This window comes from Eucalyptus grandis, chromosome 1, assembly GCF_016545825.1.
Source record: "Eucalyptus grandis isolate ANBG69807.140 chromosome 1, ASM1654582v1, whole genome shotgun sequence".
Taxonomy (NCBI): domain Eukaryota; kingdom Viridiplantae; phylum Streptophyta; class Magnoliopsida; order Myrtales; family Myrtaceae; genus Eucalyptus; species Eucalyptus grandis.
In genome coordinates this window covers 48707406-48726977 of record NC_052612.1, presented here as the reverse complement: position 1 = coordinate 48726977, position 19572 = coordinate 48707406, and the positions used below count along the sequence as shown (strand labels likewise).

At 39.6% G+C, this 19572-nt stretch overlaps 3 protein-coding genes across 3 annotated transcripts; all 3 read left to right on the top strand.

Annotated features, from left to right (window-relative positions):
• Nucleotides 1–1887: 1887 nt before the first annotated feature.
• LOC104448319 (annexin A7) lies at nucleotides 1888–3124 on the top strand. The gene is made up of 3 exons (XM_010062105.3): nucleotides 1888–2048; nucleotides 2307–2382; nucleotides 2496–3124. Exons 1-3 carry the CDS (start codon nucleotides 2043–2045, stop codon nucleotides 2801–2803), a joined length of 390 nt encoding a protein of 129 aa, XP_010060407.2. The 5' UTR covers nucleotides 1888–2042; the 3' UTR covers nucleotides 2804–3124.
• Nucleotides 3125–11919: 8795 nt separating this feature from the next.
• LOC104448308 (heavy metal-associated isoprenylated plant protein 39) lies at nucleotides 11920–12771 on the top strand. The gene is made up of 3 exons (XM_010062104.3): nucleotides 11920–12050; nucleotides 12163–12238; nucleotides 12390–12771. The coding sequence occupies exons 1-3, from the start codon at nucleotides 12045–12047 to the stop codon at nucleotides 12686–12688; spliced, it is 381 nt and encodes a 126-aa protein (XP_010060406.1). The 5' UTR covers nucleotides 11920–12044; the 3' UTR covers nucleotides 12689–12771.
• A 5247-nt stretch (nucleotides 12772–18018) lies between these two features.
• On the top strand, nucleotides 18019–19183 carry LOC104448299 (heavy metal-associated isoprenylated plant protein 39). Its single transcript, XM_010062099.3, has 3 exons — nucleotides 18019–18199; nucleotides 18383–18458; nucleotides 18568–19183. Exons 1-3 carry the CDS (start codon nucleotides 18194–18196, stop codon nucleotides 18954–18956), a joined length of 471 nt encoding a protein of 156 aa, XP_010060401.2. The 5' UTR covers nucleotides 18019–18193; the 3' UTR covers nucleotides 18957–19183.
• The last annotated feature ends 389 nt before the right edge of the window (nucleotides 19184–19572 follow it).

Sequence of the window (19572 nt, the reverse complement as noted above, 5' to 3'; positions counted from 1 at the left end):
GTATAGCCTTTAAGGGATATGTATACTTTGAACTGATGTAACAAAATATGTCTGGGGCACTGTGAGACATCCATTGTTTATTTCTTTTCAGGACTATAGCCATTTTGTCATCCCTAACAGGTGCATAATTTGAGCTCCCAAGTGTAGGTGTACTCACTGGTCGCACGACTTATTTGCCAATATGAATTGTTTTGTAAAGTTGATAAATGTTGAATGCCTTATATTTTGATAGAGCGCTATCAAACCCATCATGTCCGAGTGGAAGATGTTGTACTTTAGCTAGTACGTCCATGATGGGGTGCAATTGGACTGCACCATTTAGACTTGATATGTTACGATGGAGGGGTGTGATGGGGTCATATAAAAGACCCCTGAAAACAACCGTTGGGGTAGTTGGACAAACGTACGTTCAAAACATTTTCTTCATTTTATCTCCCCTTTCCATCAAGGCGTTCAATTTCATCTTTGCAAGAACAATAGGCATTTACGCTGTGGAAATCGGGTGCTTTCCTCGTGATTGCATCCAGACTAACGTGAGGAAGTGTTGTTCGTGATTTATTCGCAATTCAACGTTCGTTCCGGGGCTATTTGCTGTTTGCGTATTGGAATCAGGTAAGTCGTCTTCCGCCGATTTGAATTCCTACAGTATCTTTTTTTATCTTCAATGTCGACTTTATGAGCGTGACAAGCGAAGTTTGGACCTTCAAGGCTTCTTGTTGCGCTTTTTAGTATGTACGGATGCGAAGGGGTATGCTTGGTATCATTCAGCCAGAGTAGCTATGGCGATTTTCTCGCAACCTGTTTATAAAGGAAAAGTCGCAAGCCTCTTTCATGGTCATAGTAGAGGAAGAAGGCACGTTCTTTTCTCCCAAGGGCTGGCGGGCCTTCCTCGTGTGAGGACATTATCCGGACCCACCTTATGCCTCTCAGGCTTAGATAATAGTCCACCCGGCCATCGATCGCCTCTAAAGACATGACAAGTGTCTCGCGACCTCGACTTTGCTACATTGCCTATAGGAGAGTCATGCGCGACTCTTCGAGGGTATGCATCGGCTGAAAACATCTAGAAGGCTGATAACTATCGTTGCTTAGAAAAAGAGGCTGCTTTATCATCTCCAATCTAATGTCGAATATGGGGCCTCCAAGGGGAGCTCGTGCTTGAAGAAATTTTCTCCGGTCATAGTGCTCTCTCCACTAACCCCGACCGACCAAATAGAACCCTCCTCTAGAAAGTGCTGGAGGGAATCTTTGACCATCTTTACTTCCTAATACGAGATAACATTAGCAATCTAATATACCACTCGAAAAAACATGAATTTCGGTCTCACTTTTCAAAATTCTTTTTGATCTACATAAAAGGCTAAATACACGAAGTTAAATCATCGTAATTTGATTTTTCTTTTCCTCTCATTGTTTTATCAAATAACCATCCACTTCTATGAAATTACTATATGCCTCATATTATCCTTCGTATTTTGAGACATGCGAATCAGTCTATAATATAAAGCCGAGAAGTGGGTTTTCTTGCTTTTACCAACTTTCTCAAATTGCCCAATTAGATAATACAAAGATGAAGAAAATACGATTAATATTTCTAATAACTCTCTATCTTGACATGCTTTCTTATATAGGTGCTACTTTCTTTCGTGCAAACACCAGTAGGTAGCAACCACACCTTCTAGAAGCAAATCCACCGCGTATTTCTTCCCTTCCACGCATAATTTCTACTAATAAACGGGCCCCATGCGACATGCGATGACGTCACCGAATGAGGTCACGCTCCATTACGTAAGACGACACTGTGGGATCCGTGAGCGAGGCTGAGTGGATTTTGCATTTTTTGGCACCCAATTTCTTCCTTTTTCATTTGTATCGTCCGCTCGACTCCGGTAGACTTAGGTCTCTATTTAAAGGCCTCTCAATCATCTTCCAACACATTCCCACCAAACTTGAGAATTCTCGTGCTCTGTCCAAAGCTTACTCGGTTGGGGAAGAGCCGGCGGCATTCTCGTTTATCTAATTCAAAACTCTGGCAAAAAAATATGCAGGTACAGTGCCCTTCTTTGAGAAATAGGAGGGTTGGGTCGAGCCTAATTTGTTGTCCGAACCCGTTTTGGCAAAATTTTGTTTGGAAAAAATTATGCTTTTGTGAGTGAGAGATGCTTCTTGAAGTTAGCTGGAAAAGATGAAATTGATAATTTTAGGTTCTAAGACGTGATATGGGTACTTTGATATGAGAAATGAAGTACGGTCAATTTTGTATGTACGGTCTTTGTTACATCGATGTGGTTTTCGTTCCGATGCAGAAAGTTATTATCCAGGTGGATTGGTCCAGCGAGAAGAAAAAGAAGAAGGCCATCAAGCTGGTCTCCCAAAATGAAGGTACCTTGACTTGAATACTGTCCATTCTAAATGAAAATAAGTAAATGTTCTGAGTACATCCTTTTTTTTTTCCTTTTTTTTTTCTTTTTTTTTTTTTTCATGTGGCTGTGTAGATGTAAAATCATTTTCAGTGGACGACGAGAAGAAGCAACTAACATTCGATGGGGACATGGATGCCGTATCGCTCGTCAAAAAGATGAGAAAGGAATTCCCGATGACGCAAATTGTTAACCTGAAAAGCGAGACCCCTGTCTCAACAACGACCGAGGCACCACGGCAGGAGCCTCATCCACCCTATGGACACCCATATTACCCCAATCCTCACAATGGCTATCCCCCGTACGGGGGTTACAATGGCTATCCACCGTATGGGGGCTATCCACCGTATGGGGGTTACAATGGTTACTATCCTTCTCAGTAGGGCTGTATCCAATATGTCAACGGCTATGTGGACTTCGCAAGTGCTTTGATTCTACTCTATACAACCTTTCACTTGTATCGCTCTACCCTACACTTTGTTAGTTCGCATGGATGTTCATGTATCGTCTGATTTGGTGTGAACGGCCTGTCTAGCAAAGATTATATAAACTAGAATTACGGGAAATGTTCCAAATGTCTGGCATGCATCGGAGGTAGCTTCCTCGGAGGTTCTTACACAAACTGAGCCGCTGTCTGAGGGATCATTAAGAGCCAATGTTTATCTGTATTTTAATCCTTTAGTTAATAGATTGCACTTCGGATACCTACTTGAATTAATTTCTTATTAATTGCAAAAGGGGGCGGACACGTACGCTTCTTTTGTATGCATCAAGCAACTTGTTCGACTCCTATGTGGGTGGAACCCTGACGCACGCGAGGTAGACTAAGAGAATTTGAAAATCGTGGTATAATTCCATTAATTTGAATATATATATAAATCGCAACCCCATCGCTTTCCAAAGATTCCTAGCTATTCTACTCCCACTTCTCTTCTTCTACTCAAACTCACTCCAATTCTCTTCTTGCAAAGAGCAAAAGCGCGTTTTGCTTCTTTAACCTATTTCGCGAATCCGGCCAAACCTCCCGGTCAGGATCTTTATGCCCACGTGCCTTCCTTTCTGTGTTCCCTGTACCTTTTCTCCATTGGGAAGGAAGAGGGCCACGAAGATGGTCTCTGCATTTGAGGGTACCCCACAAAATTGCAAAACGATAATCTCAGATCTCGAGTTTGCGGGGTTGAAACTAGAGTTGAATGTACAAATAAGAACGCGTAGCTCTTTACCAGCATATTTTGCACCCTACCATGTTCGCGTTTAACTAATCTCAAGTGGCTTGAAGAAATACAATTGGTGGCCGTGGACGTGAACAACAAGAAGGCGACGGTGATTGGGGACATGGACTCGGTACAGCTAGTTCAAAACTTGAGGAAGCGATTTCAGACGGTCATCGAGTAAGTGGGACCGAAAGAGACCCAGATCAGGCGAGATCCCAGAACTGGAGCCTAGCACTGACAGCAACATCGACAGTCCAAACAATTATTACTGGGGAGTAGCTTATAATTACCCCTACCGCACACCATATCTTCTTATTATCCCTCAAATCATTATAAATAGAATCCCCTTTAAGAGGGTTCATCCTGGAACGAAGTGCTTTTTGATGAACATGTGAAACGGTAAAAGCCTTATGTTTAATGTTGCTCAAAATTGTCATGACGCATCTTTTTGTTTATCTTCCATGTCGACTTTATGAGGGTGACAAAGCGAAGTTTGGACCTTCAAGACTTCTTGTTGCGTCTTCTAGTATGTACGGATGGGAAGGAATATGCTCGGTATCATTCGGCCAGAGTAGCTATGGCGATTTTCTCTCGACCTGTTAATAAAAGAAAAGTCGCAAGCCTCTTTCATGGTCATAGCAGAGGAAGAAGGCACGTTCTTTTGACATCTTGGTAGGCAAGTAGTTAGGTCGGATTCATTATTGGAATTGGACACGACTTCTTCTAGTTGTCTTGGTTATCGCTTTGAGGTCATAAGTTCTCATGTCATCAAGCTTGCATAGGCGGCTGCGTTAACTTTCAAGTACGGGATTATGTTTGCCTCACATCCGAGCATCTGTCTAGCTTCTAATCGCAAACATTCAGCCTCGCTGTTTTACGATTTTTTTTGTTCAATAAGTTTTAGTTTATTGGAAAGGGACAAGAACGCAGGAGCAGCCAGCTACATGCTCAAGAAGCTAGACACCAGTGAGTTAGATCCCAAGGAGTATCACCATTTGCCTTCGTCTTGAACACAAGACAATAACGTTGCCTCACCATAACAGCTGTTTTAATCCTTAATACCATCGTATCAGTATTTGTAATGAAAGAAGAGATAATTTTGTTTCTAGTCAATAATAAGGTACAATTGCAACATAACAGCTCACCATTTTATCGAGACGGAACAACCAAAAAAACAAGTGGTCTCTATCTTCCAGCCCCACAATTTGCATAGGCAACAGATAGGACAGACTTGCATATGCCATTTGATTAATCTGTATACGGTAGCAAGCCTATCATGCATTACTGACCAAGAGATAAGTTCTGGTATACTAGGGCTGCATCAAATCAATCAACACCAAGGCACCTTCACGCCCTTAGTTCTCAAAGCATTCCATGCACTACCAACTGAGAAGTCCCCCGAGGCAGTCGGCTTCCAAGAAAGTATATCAGGACCACAGGGATTAGGCTCGATAACACCGCAAAGCATCTCCTTTTCTACGTATAAAGAACAGAAGGTATCTCATGACGATGTTCATGAGCTGATTATCACTTCCATTGCTATAACACATGTCTCGACCATGTTAGGATCTTATCTTATTGGAATCCATTCATAGATGGCGTGTGGCGAGTGGCGTCTTTAACGCAAGCACTGGGGTTATTGCCGTGCCCCTAAAGGCACTTTGCTAGCGTCTGGAATTTTGACTAAAAAGCACCTGGCACTAGCCAACGACACTAGAAAAGCTCCTCTTTTTGTCCCCATGACCAACCACAAACCCAAGGCTCTTCGTCATCTTCTTTACGTCTGAATCCTACGTAACTTGATAAGATCAAAGGCTGCACGAAATTTTGATGACTTGTGATGGGAAAACGTCGCGTGTTTGATCGATCCATTAAGGAAAACGTTGATGTTTTGTTTTCCTTTTTGGCTTTTGGGTTCAACGAAAGGGTTAGATTCATTTGAAATTCTAAAGATTGCGTGACCCAGTATTCTAGATCATATTAATCTTCGTGGAGGAGGCCGACTACCCGATTGGAATTGGTCAAAAAGGAAGAAAGGCGGTGGGAAAAGGAGGGCACGTTGTTTAGTGGACTACAGACCAATTACTGGGCAGGATTCTGTTGAAAAAATTCTTCTGATCTCGACGAGCAAAGCTCTTACTGTGCACGTGTGAGATTCAATCTTAGGTTAGGGAGGAGACGTGATTTACTTTGGCTGAGGTGCACACGTTAGGTGCACACGTGTCATTCTATCCTGAAAATGTCGTTTTCCCTGCCGGTGGACAAAGCAACTATCAGATTTAACATGAAATTGAAACCTCAGCGTAGATTAGGACTATTCTACGCTCCACGTCATATCTCCTAGCACAATGCAAAAATATGTTTCATGACATGTGTCGGAACCAACGTCAGATCAGAATCTTCTTTGTTATCTAGGGTTTTTTGTTAGTATTTCAACAAATTTCATCCGATATCAAATTCATTTACATATATCAAGGTTCCAACACCCACGTCACGTATTTTGCTTCTTCATTTCTCGTGAGTCGGGTATATAATTCACTAAAAAACTAAATTAGAGAGGAAAAAATTTAATAATAACTACCTTTTTTGTTTAGATAAAGAGGTAAGAAAAAGTGTGGGCCGTTATTAGTGGAGAAGAAGCCGTCTACGCAAGCAAGCGACTGATTATTTCTAATTAATTCACTTATATTTTGGCCAAAGAAAGCGACCTTTTTTCTGAAAGGCAAAAACTTAAAAGAGATTGGATCTAATTCACTCGACCATAAGCTAAAAGGATCCGACTTGAGAGTCAAACAACCAAAAGTTGCCCATTCTCATCGTTTTATGCCATCTCAAATCCTTTTTTTTTCTGAAGGATCTATTACCCATAATTAGTGAAGCAAGTTAAAGTAACATGGAACAAGGAGAGTCTCATAATTTATTAGAGTTGGCCAAATTGTGTTCTTTTACAGGACAAAAATCATGTAATCACAAAACAAGACCAAGTAGCCCCTATAATATTAAGATAATTCAAAGATTGTACTAATCCAAATTATATATTTGTTCACTATACATGAATATCAAAATCAAGCATGAGCTCACTCCATACATCATCTTGACATTTCGCTTTACCTAGAGAGTATCAAGTATTCTACTTTATAATATTGCCTAAAAAAAAAAAAAGGAGCGTCGTCTTACGTTAGGAACTGAGTTCCTTACAACCCAATTTAGGAGTATTGGATTCAGCACATTGCGAATGCTCTGTGGTCAAATTAAGTTTTAGTTTATTGCAACCAATAGTCCACGTTTTTTTTTTTTTTTTTTTTTTTGGGGAACAAAACAACTAATAAAACAAGTGGTCTTTGTCTTCCAGCCCCACGTTGCACACAGACAACAACAGATAGGAGAGACTTAAATATGTCATCGGAGTAATCTTATCTTTGGTCTCAAGCCAATCACACACTGCTGAGCAAGATATAATTATGAAGTGATTAGTTTGGTAAGATCGGCCTGTCTAGGCACACTAATTGTCTTTGAACCTACTGGCTCACCCGGGCCTTTATTAGCATGGCTCTACTCTAGGGTTTGAATGTTAAGCCCCACCTAAGTTCATGCTCTTCAAGTGACCACGTGTTTACTTGATAAATTACTCGATGGAAAGCAAGAATATATTATCAATTAAGTACCCAGAAGCGGTCTCGGTCTCCAAGCCAGATTGGCAGCTCCGACAAGTTGCTCCGGGAAATACTGTAATTTAAAAGAGCTGCATGTGAGAGTCAAAAAGCCTAGTGTTACGGAAAATGTTCCAAATGGCATGCATCTGGAACCCATACGTGTTTGATTGATCCACTAAGAAAAATGTGAGGTTTCTTTTTCTTTTTCTTTTTTTTCGCTTTTGGGTTACGAAATTGTTGAAATTTCAGACAATGTGCGCGACCCGGTATTCTAGGTTGTGTTAATTATTGTCGTGGAGGCCGAATCTCCTAATTGCAACAGGTAAAAAGGGACGGACCCACCTTCCTCTCCCCCAAAAAGAGAGAGTTGGAGTACAGAAGGCGAACTGAGGCCTCTGACCAATCTGGTTTGGGATGAAATCGAATCGTGGGAGCAAGTTAGGCCTATTCGATGACTCATGTCATTTTTACTCGCGCAATGCAAAATTAGGTCCCGCGACGTGTTGCCATTCTCTAAGTCTCTGTTTTGGAACTAACATCGGGTGACAATTCTCTACCACGCTAGGTGTTTTCATTGCTTCTCCATCTCTTGGGTAGTTAGAATTTGCTATCCGAACAAGAGAGACAGTAGCGTGGCAAGGGATCCACCATCCAGCAACATTGAATGATAACCAAGTTGCCTACTCATGAAATCTACATGAACTAATGACTAACTCATCATTATATCGTATATGGGCAAGTAATTGACCCAACCTGCTTGACTTTTATATAATAGGGTTAATACTTTGAAAAACTTCAAATCAGTATATTTGTGATAAATTTATTAAAAATTAATTTTTTTAACCACCAAAAAGCCCAAACTAATGCATCTTTGACAAATTCATCACAAACTACTACACTTTTGACAAACTTACCATTTGTTAGTTTTCATTAAATTTTATTGTCAAATTACTGAGTTGAATAATATGTGACAATGGACTAATATAATAGTTTGGGATTTTACTATCTACATGTGGTTCATGTAGAAAATTATCCCCATAAACAACTTATTAATCAAGAAGAATTGGATCCATATATGACTGTAAAACACCAAAATTGATAAGTACAGCGGAATAAAACGTATATGTTTGAGTCATTGCTTCATTTGAAGAAAAATAGATCAACTTGATAATTAGAGATTTATTGGAATGCCGGATCTTCATTTTTATGACCTATTTCAGTATAGCAGCTTTCAATTAAATTAAAGTAACAAATAGGTATAACCTACCCTTCTATAGGTTAGAAAGAAGACCTAGCAAACCCTAATCAACAGCGTGTCAATTGAGCCTTTCTCATATGGGCTTTAGTTAAATAAAATTACCTACACTTTGCTGCTCAACTAAGTCCGTTATCAATAAATGTCAATACCCAATTCAATCATATCACTATAGAGTTCAACAAATATTGGAATATCCATTAATCTAATTATTTAAAATAAAAAATTAATTAATTAATGTAAGCCTATATTATAGAAAATTTCCAACATATCATGCATTACTAAGCAAGAGATAAAGTCGGTGCTTTGGTATACTAGGGCTGCACCAAATCAATCTACACACCAAGGTACCTTCACGCTCTCAGGTCTCAAAGCGTTCCATGCACTACTAACTGAGAAGTTCCCTGAGGCAGTCAGCTTCCAAGAAACTCTATCAGGACCACAGGGATTAGGCTCAATAACACCGCAAAGCATCTCTTTTTCCAAGTATAAAGAACAGAGGGTATCTCACGCCAATGTTTATGAGCTGATTATCACTTCCATTGCTATACCACATGTCTCGACCATGTTAGGATCCTATCTCATCGGAATCCATTCATAGATGGTGCGTGGCGAGTGGCATCTTTCATGAAAGCACTAGGGTTATTGCCGAGCCCTTAAAGGCACTCTGCGAGCGTTTGGAATTTTGACTAAAAAGCACCTGGCACTAGCCAACGACACGCTAGAAAAAGCTCCTCTTTTTGTCTTCATGACCAACCACAAGCCCAAGGCTCTTCGTCATCTCCCTTACGTCTGAATCCTACGTAAGTTGATAAGATCAAAGGCCGCACGAAATTTTGATGACTCGTGATGGGAAAACGATCCTCGCGTGTTTGATCGATCCATTAAGGAAAACGTTGAGGTTATCTTTTCGTTTTTGGCTTTTGGGTTTAACGAAAGCGTTAGATTCCGTTGAAATTCTAAAGACTGCGTGAACCAGTATTTTAGATTATATTGACCATCGGGGAGGAGGCCGACTAACCGATTGGAATTGGTCAAAAAGGAAGAAAGGCGGTTGGAAAAGGAGGGCACATTGATTAGTGGACTACAGACCAATTACTGGGCAGGGTCTTCTGTTGAGAAAATTCTTCTGATCTCGACGAGCAAGCTTCTTACTGTGCACGTGTGAGATTCAATCTTAGGTTTGGGAGGAGACGTGATTTATTTTGGTTTAGGTGCACACGTTAGGCGCACACATTCTATCCTGAAAATGTTGTTTTCCCTGCCGGTGGACAAAGCAACAATCTGATTCAACAGGAAATTGAATCCTTAGCGCAGATTAGGACTATTCTCCGCTCCATGTCATATTTCCTAGCACAATGCAAAAATATGTTTCATGACATATGTTGGAACCAACGTCAGATCAGAATCTTTGTTATCTAGGATTTTTGTTAGTATCTCAACAAATTTCATCAGTTGATATCAAATTCATTTACATATATCAAGGTTACAACATCCACGTCACGTATTTTGTTTCTTCATTTCTTGTGAGGTGGATATATAATTCACTAAAAAACTAAATGAGAGAGGAAAAAAATTTGATGACTACATTTTTTAGTTTAGATGAAGAGTTAAGAATAGGCATGGGCTGTTGTTAGTGGAGAAGAAGCCGTCTACGCAAGCAAGCGACCGATTATTTCTAATTAAGTCACTTATATTTTGGCCAAAGAAAGCAACCTTTTTTCTGAAAGGCAAAAACTTAAAAGAGATTGGATCTAATTCACTCGATGAGAAGCTAAAAGGATCCGACCTGAGAGTCAAACAACCAAAAGTTGCCCATTCTCATCGTTTTATGCCATCTCAAATCCTTTTTTTTCCCGAAGGATCTATTACCCATAATTAATGAAGCAAGTTAAAATAACTAGGAACAAGGAGAGTCTCGTGATTTATCTGAGTTGGCCAAATTGTGTTCTTTTACGAGACAAAACTCATGTAATCACAAAACAAGACCAAGTAGCCCTATAATATTAAGATAATTCAAAGATTGTACTAATCCAGATTATATATTTGTTCACTGTACATGAATATCAAAATCAAGCATGAGCTCACTCCATTCATCATCTCGGCATTTCGCTTTACCTAGAGAGCATTAAGTATTCTACTTTATAATATTGCTTAATAATAAATAATAATAAAAAGGAGCGCTAGGAACTTGGTTCCTCACAACCCAATTTAGGGGTATTGGATTTAGCACATTGCGAATGCTCGATGGTCAAATTAAGTTTTAGTTTATTGCAAACAACAGTTCACACTTTTTTGTTTTTGGAACAAAACAACCAATAAAACAAGTGGTCTTTGTCTTCCAACCCCACGTTGCACACAAACAACAACAGATAGGCGAGACTTAAATACGCCATTGAAGTAATCTTATCTTTGGTACCAAGCCAATCACACACTGCTGAGCAAGATATAATCGTGAAGTGATTGGCTTGCTAAGATCGGCCTGTCTAGGCACACTGATTGTCTTTGACTCTACTAGCTCACCCTGGCCTTTATTAGCATGGCTCTACTCCAGGGTTTGAATGTTAAGCCCCACCTAAGTTCAGGCTCTTCAAGTGACCACGTGTTTACTTGATATATTACTCGATGGACAGCAAGAATACATTATCAATTAAGTACCCAGAAGCGGTCCCGGTCTCCAAGCCAGATTGGCAGCTCCGACACGTTGCTTGGGAAATACCGTAATTTAAAGGAGCTGCATGTGAGGGTCAAAAAGCCTAGTCTTACGGAAAATGTTCCAAATGGCATGCATCTGGAGGAAGCTTCGTCGAAGGTGCATTCACAGACTCAGCCGCCGTTCGAGGATCTTTGTCGTCTACTCCCTTTAAAAAAAAAACCATTAATCTATAACTGAAAACCAATTAAAATCGACAAGAGAGGATCCTAAGAATCAATTGTCTTTATTCATTAGCCAATAGAAAACTTAAGCAGATCCCACAGTTAAAAAGCGCAACCGAAAGCATGAATTAATAAATAGAGTGAGATTGCGTGTAAATGAACAGCGTAAAAACTTTAAAATCAAACCACGTTGGATATTTTGACATATGAAAAGAATATTTTGAGATTGCAAGGCAACTTAATCAACTATTATACACTCAAAATTGGAACCTTAAATTCTAAAAATCAGTATAATCAAAATTACAACTGAACTATATTTTAAAAAGATAGCGAAGTATTAACGCTTCTTTAGTATGCATTAAGCAACTTGTTGGACTCCTGTCTGTCTTGACCACTGACGGACGCGAACTAGACTGAGCTGATTTGAAATTCGTGGTACGAGTCCATTAATTTGACTAATATTTTTTGCTTGACTCGGGTCCATTGGGGTCCTCTATAATTGCAAGTTGTAACCCCATCGCTTTCCCAAGATTCCTATCAATTCTATTCAGTATTCACACTCTTCTTCCACTCAACTCACTCCCATTTTCACTTCTTTAATCCGCTTCACGCTCTCGGCCAAAGAATGCAGGTCAGGATCTCTATTCCCACGTTGCGTTCCTGGTACCTTTTCTCCATGGGGCCGCCAAGGAAAAACAAGAACATCATTAGATTTATACGTCGTCTTTTTTTGTCTTGAGCAGAAAGCTGTTCTGAGGGTGGAATGGGGCAACGAAAAAGAAAGGAAGAGGGCCATGGAGATAGTCTCTGCATATGAAGGTACCCCACAAAACTGCGAAGCGATGATCTCAGATCTCGAGCTGCGTGGTTGAAACTAGGATTGAGGGTTCAATAAGAATGCGTAGCTCTTTACCAGCATAGTTTTATACTCTACAGTGTTCGCATTTAGCTAACCTTAAGTTGCTTGAAGGGATACAATCGGTGGCCGTGGACATGGACACCAAGAAGGTGACGGTGATTGGGAACATGGACCCGGTACAGGTAGCTGAACGCTTGAGGAAGCGATTTGGCACGGTCATCGAGTACGTGGGACCGAAAGAGACTCCGAAGCCCACAACTGAAGAGCCCAACACCGACACCAACGTCAACAGCCCAGACAGTCTTTACTCGGACCATGTAGCTTACCCCTATAACCAACCATACCCATATCCATACCCATACCCATACCCATCTCCATCTTACTATTATCCGCCGCCATGGTATTATTAACGTTTCTAGATTTTCGTTCATAGTGTTCCTGGAACGAAATGTCTTCTGATGAACATTTGAAAGACTTGTGATTTGTCGTGCTCTGTGATGCATCATTTTAGTTATCTTCGACGTCGACTTAATAAACATGACAATCGAGGTTTGGACCTCAAAGGCTTTCTTGTTGCGCCTTTTAGGATGCATTATAGCGAAGGATATGCTTGGTATCATTCCGCCAGTAGAGCCATGGTGATTTATTCTCAACCTGCTAATAAAAGAAAAGAAGCAAGCCTCTTTACGGTCATAGTAGAGGAAGAAGGCACGTTCTTTTGACATCTTGGTTGGAGCAAATAGTTAGGTTGGACTCACTATTGGAATTGGACACGACTTCTTCTGGTTTAGTACTTGTCTCGATTATTCTATGAGGTCGTAAGCTCTCACGTCATCAATCTTACGTAATATTTCTTAGAAAGCTTTTGTTTATTGCAAATAAGCAAGAGAAGCGTGAGCAACCAGCTTCATGCTCAATAAGATAAACTCCGGTCGGCTAGATCCCCAATTACAATGAGGATTTCTATAAGTTTCACCATTTACCTTCTTTCTAATATCAAGGCAATTGCGTTTCCTCCTCCTCTCTGTACAACCCTATAAGTAATTACAATGATAGAAGAATCCTGCATGTAATTGTTCCTAGACATTTAAATGTGATGCAAATACGCATTCCATGAAAGCTTAAGCACGAAACAAAGGGAATGATTTTCCTTTCGAAGCAGAAACAGCTCAAGCCACCTCAGGAATTCCTGTCAACAGGTCTTCGAGAAATAAGGGTCAACTCCAATACAGCGGTCCATACTTTTGCTGGAACAGAACAACCTAAATCCAAGTGGTCCCTGTCTTCCAATTCCACGTTGTACGGACAACAGATGGGAGAGACTTGCACATGCCGTTTGTTTAATCTATGTTTGGTAGCAAGCCTATCACGCAATGCTAACAGAGAGATAAAGCGGTGCTAGATAGAAGGGGATAAGAATTCTCTGCACTATGCAGTGTCTCCATTGGTCTGTCGACAAATCTTGATCATTTCACAATTACTTGTTGGTTTATGTTGATATGAAACCCATGGAGGCTCCAGTAGGACTAAGAATCTCATCTGGATACAGTCCGTGTCCAAATCAGGCTCCAATATTTGCAAAGGTAAAATGTCCAGAAAGTTGGCAAGTTGCTCTTGAAATCTTGATACTTTTAAGCCTATCACTTCCATTGCTACATGACATGTCTCGACCGTATCAAATATCTCATCAGAATCCATTCATCAAAAAATAGGGTTATACTCGTTGCCGGGTCCTTAAAGGCGCTGTCAGCAGTTGGAATGTCGACATACCGAAAGCACTTCGCACTTAGCGAAACAGTTCTCCTTTTTTGTCTCTATGTCCTCCCACGAATCTAAGATCCCTCCTCATCTCATTCATGTCCCAGTCCTACGTAAGTTGATAAGATCAAACGCCATAAAGAAATTTATATCAAGGATTTGATGACTTGTTTGCGATCCTTAAGTTGGAATATGTAGCATCGACGAGCAAGTGATGACCTTCTTCCCTCTCTTTTTGCCCACTCAACATATTGATGACCTGTGGTGGGAAACCGACCCACGGGCGTTTGATTGATCCACTAAGAAAAAAATTAGGCTTGCTTTCTCTTTTTCGCCTTCGGGTTACGACATCAGATGCTTTCGTTTCTGTCCATAGTTGAAATTTCAGACACTCCATGTGACCTAAGTGTCTAGGTTTGATTTAATTAATGTCGTGGAGGCCGAATTTCCGATTGAAATGCATCGAAAAGGAAGTACGTACCTTCCTCGCCCCCAAAAAGAAAGACAGTTGGAAAGAGAGGGGACATTAGTAACTGGAATACGGAAGAGGAATTGAGACCCCTGAGCAATTATTGAAGAGGATTAGTAACTGGAATACGGAAGAGGAATTGAGACCCCTGAACAATTATTGAAGAGGATTTCTATCAGGAAAATAATGATCTTGACGAGCGACGTTCGTATTATGCATGTGTGAGATTCAGTTTTAATTTTGGAAGGAGACGCGATTGACTTTGGTTTAGGTGCATACGTGTCATTTTATCATGAAAATCTTGTTTTCCCTACCGGTATGCAACTCTAAAATCTGGTTTGGGATGAAATTGAATTCTTGGGGAAGCAAATTAGTGATTGTTCGATGCTTCATGTCGTTTTTTCCTTGCACGATCCAAAATTATGTTCCGTGACATAAGAGGTTGCCATTCTCCGTGTCTTTGTGTTGGTGGTCGGTACCAACCTCGGATCAAAATCTTCTACTGCATATAACGTTTTCGTTGGTGCCTGGACCAATCTCAACTGTTAAGAACAAATTCATATTCATGTATCAGCATTTGCAACTTGTCATGTGCCTTGCTTCTCCATCTCTCGTGAACCACAAGTTAAAAATTGCCATATACATATATATTGAAATTTGCCTACGGATCGAGAGAAATGCCGTGCACATTGAGGGATCAATACCCCGCAACATCAACCAAAAACCAAATTGCCTACTCATGGAATTCATATCAAATGTGCCTTATGTAACTCTGATTTGAAAGAAGGGAGCATTGGCTAAAAGATTAAACGGGAGGAAAAAAACTTTCAATGATTACCTGTCTTTTTAGTCTGTGGGCTGTGGTCAGTGGAGATGAAGCCATTTTTACTCAAGAAATCGATCGATTATTGGTAACTAATCCAAAAGTTACCCATTCTCATTGTTTTATGCCATTTCAAACCTTTTTTTCTCGAAGGATCCATTACCCATATTTGATCAAAAAGCCTTAGTGACATAAGTAACTTAGTCTACTCAGTTTAAAGGTTCACGTGAGCAACGTTTATTTATTTATAATTTTTTTTGGCCAAGATAAAGCAGATAAGGGTTGATTCCATGAAAAATCCCAAGTTTGTACACTTATGACAAATTTATTTTAAACTAATTTTTTGATCATAAAAAATCTCAAACTTGTATACTAAAAACAAATTTATCCAAATTTAATTTTTTAATCATCAAAAACTCAAAACTAGTATATTTTTGATAAATTTATTATTGTTAGTTTTTACTAAATTGAATTAATATCACAAAAAAAACCACAAACTAGTACATTTGTGAACTAGTAAATCTATCTACTATTATGAGTCACCAAACTCATAATTTGACGGTAAAATTTAACAAAAATTAATAGGGGATAAATTTATCATATATGTATTAGTTTAGGGGTTTTAGTAGTAAAAAATTTAATTTATAGTAAATTTATCAAATATGTACTAATTTGAAGTTTTTTGTAATAGTAATCATTTACTTAATTTTAAAGCATTGCAACTTTAGTAATGAATTGTTAACCGTGCATTCCTTCGCATTGCAGTGAAGCACTATCAATACAACATCAAGCGGAGAGCTTATTTTCGCAAGAAGCGAGTCAAGAGTCTCATACAATTTGACCGAATAGCCCATACTAAGTCGAGTCTTGTAGTTTGATATCAGCAAAGCTCGGGCAATCACAAAACAAGACCAAGTAAATCCTATAATCCTACAGTCTTAACTAAGATGATCTGATGATTATACTTCGTACATCTGCGAATAAATGCTGGGAAGCAGTGGCGAGGGTGGGTGTGGCAAAATTAAATTCGCCATCTGACCAACGCCGAGGGCTTCTTCCTATCGTTTTCCCACTGATCCAAATATCCGTCCTTCCTTAACGCGTGATTTCAAAATACTCCTGTTCTTTTTTTCCAACACATCTGACGCCCACTCAAGTTGACCTTGACTCTGCTGTGCTCCGTACCCTCTGTGCCTGCTTCAGGAAGCTTCTCTAAAAATACGGAAAAAAAAAAGATTAATACCCTAAAAAACCCTAAATTGATACATTTGTGACAAATTTACCCAAAATTATTTTTTTGACCATGAAAAATCCTAAACTGGTATACATATAACAAATTTACCCCGACTGACTATAAAAAACCCTAAACTTGTACATTTATGATAAATTTACCCCAAACTAATTTATTTGACTGCAAAAAAACCCTAAAATGGTAAATTTGTGATAAATATACTCTATGCTAAATTGGATTAATACCACAAAAAAATCACAAAAATTGTAAACTCCTGACAAATTGGCATAAAATCCTAAATTGGTATCAACTATCAAGTGTCATTTAACTTAATAATTTGAATTTAACAAAATCTAACATAGGGTAAATTTGTCACAAGTGTACCAGTTTGGGGTAAATTTGTCAAAGGTATACCAGTTTAGGATTTTTGGTGGTCAAAAAAATAGTTTGGGATAAATTTGTCACAAGTGTACCGGTTTGGGGTTTTTGGGGTATTAACCTAAAAAAAAAAAGCCAACTTCTTTTGGAATTCTCTCTCTTCAAAAATTAATATCCTGAAAAAACCTCTAACTTTTAAATCTTTTCTCAATTTTATTTTTTATCTTATAAAAAACTTCCAAATTTAAATCCAGTCTCAATTGTATCTTAAGCTCCCCAATTTTAAGTCATGTCACAATTTTCCTTCTAAACCTTTTTATCCCAAAATCGTAATTATAAAAAATCTTGAACTTTAGGTCTTTGTCCCAATTTTTATTGTCTAGTTCCAAATTTTACCCTAAAATATTTTCAGTCTCATAAAAATCACAAACTTTTAATTTGAGTGCCAAATTTGCTCTCATTAACCATTCATCCAAAATTTCGTTGGTAATCAAGAGATGGAAAACTCCCAAACACAAACTATTAGAGTTTCTCATGCACGAGCTCTAAACATTCTCAAGCATGAGTGATCAAAGATAGAGCACAAGATCCCCAAGGGCGATTTTGATGGTGAGTTAATAGAGGTAGATTTATGATTCAAGTAAAAGTTGATAATCTTTTACGTGACAAAAAAGTAGAGTGAAATTAAAACCGAACCTAAAGTTGAGATTTTTTTATAAGACAAAAAAGAAATTTAGGGTAGAATTAGTACCGAATCTAAAACGGGGGATTTTTATGAGACAAAGAAAAATTTTAGGATAGAATTGGGATTGAACCTAAGGTCGTATGTTTTTTATGAGATAAAAGGTAAAACTAGGATACGAGTTAAAATCGGAGGTTTCTAGGATATTAGGCCAATTCCAACTTCCAAGTGGCTCGAAACGATGGCGTTTTAGCTGAGACTGCGAGCTCTCATGCTCGGTCGCTGCTCGCTCGTGCGAGGATACTTCCACTACCCACCTACCACTGGTTGCATATCTACGTATGGGGCTCGAAATTGACTCTTTGACCAGATTTAGGATAAAACGCAGGACTCTCGTCGCACACACTCATTCGCTTCTTCCTCTGCTCGACTTCTTCACTGCTCTTTCTCTCTCTAATCATACGAGAAGAGGAGAGAAAAAGCCGGCAGGATTCTCAGCCCTCTCTTTCAGATTTGCATTTTCTTTGAAAGATAAAAACATCAGCTCTGTCAAATTCAACACACCAACACAAACATGCAGGTAAGCTCTCGACCTTTGGTGTTTCCGTTGTATATTCTCAATCCAGTATCTAAATTCTATTTCCTCTAACCTTCCTTTCGCGATTTTGCGCTTCTGCTTATACTGGTTGAAGAGAAAGTGGTCCCTGTTGGTCTAAAAAGGGGTTTATTTTTACGTTGCTTCTGCTTTTTGTTTTGATGGCAGAAAGCGGTGTTGAAGCTGGAATTACACGATGACAAGGAGAAGAAGAAGGTCATGAAGAAAGTTTCTGGATTTACAGGTATCAATCGGATCAACCTTTCTCCTCACCCGTCTCTCTATTTCTACAAAAAGAACAAAACCCAGATCTTAATTTCTGCAGTTAAGTGAACCTCGCTGCTTATGTGCAGGGGTCGAGTCGATCGCCATGGACATGAAGGACAAGAAGCTGACGGTCGTCGGAACTATGGATCCGGTGAATCTGGTGGAGAAGCTAAGGAAGCTGTTCTCCGCGGAGATAGTCTCGGTCGGCCCGGCCAAAGAGGCTCCGAAGAAGGACGACAACAAGAAAGACAATCCGGACAAGAAGAAGGACGACAACAAGGGCAACAAGAACGAGCAGCCGAAAGACAAACAGCCTGATCCGTCCGTTGTCTACTTTCCGCACGGGGCCTATAGACTTCCTCCTCCACAACCCCTGTACTACCCCGGGCATTATCAACCTCCACCACCGCCTACGTACTACTATGGAAGAAGCGTAAGCGTAGAAGAGGATCCAAATGCCTGCGTCATCTGCTGATTCGACGTTTTGCTCAGATCTTTTGGATGGGATAAGTAGATTTGGCAAAAGAGAAGATCTTGAAATCGGGGTCAAGTGTCTGATAACTAATCTTGACCGCTTCAGCTAAAAATTATTACGGCTTAGTGTCCTTGCGTGTGCATAATAAGCATATCAAACTCTGGGGCTGATTGTTCTTTGATGCTTATCTGAGAATTTTGAGTGTACTCTGATTTTCCTCCCAAAGAGTACGTTTTCTCGTTGCAATCTTTCCTCTTCCTCCTTTGTTGGGGAACTGGGGCTCACCGCCTTGTTTGGACTCCAAAGACTCTCTGTACAGTACAGTGATACAGCAGATAAAAGCAGTCGTGATTTGATATTTTGATTAATTATACCTGGTGCTTAGGACGGGCAGAGCTTTCGCATAAACTAATTTCTATCATTCAGTGAATCAATCAGTGCATTGGATCGAGAGATGGAATCTTAAAACCGCGCAACTTGGGCAAAAAAGAAAAAAAAAAACTGCTGCAGGCCCTCCTCTCCCCAATATCAAAAAGAAGGCTTTGTTACTTGAATCTCTCGCCCCTGATAAAGGGCAACATGGCTAAGTCGCTAGTAGCCCATGTTACGCGACAAT

Excerpts from the sequence above, each read along its gene's own strand:
- LOC104448319 (XM_010062105.3), top strand. Across the intron at positions 2,383-2,495 it reads GCTGGTCTCCCAAAATGAAG|ATGTAAAATCATTTTCAGTG; the intron begins GTACCTTGACTT and ends GTGGCTGTGTAG.
- LOC104448299 (XM_010062099.3), top strand. Across the intron at positions 18,459-18,567 it reads GAAAGTTTCTGGATTTACAG|GGGTCGAGTCGATCGCCATG; the intron begins GTATCAATCGGA and ends GCTTATGTGCAG.
- LOC104448308 (XM_010062104.3), top strand. Across the intron at positions 12,239-12,389 it reads GATAGTCTCTGCATATGAAG|GGATACAATCGGTGGCCGTG; the intron begins GTACCCCACAAA and ends AGTTGCTTGAAG.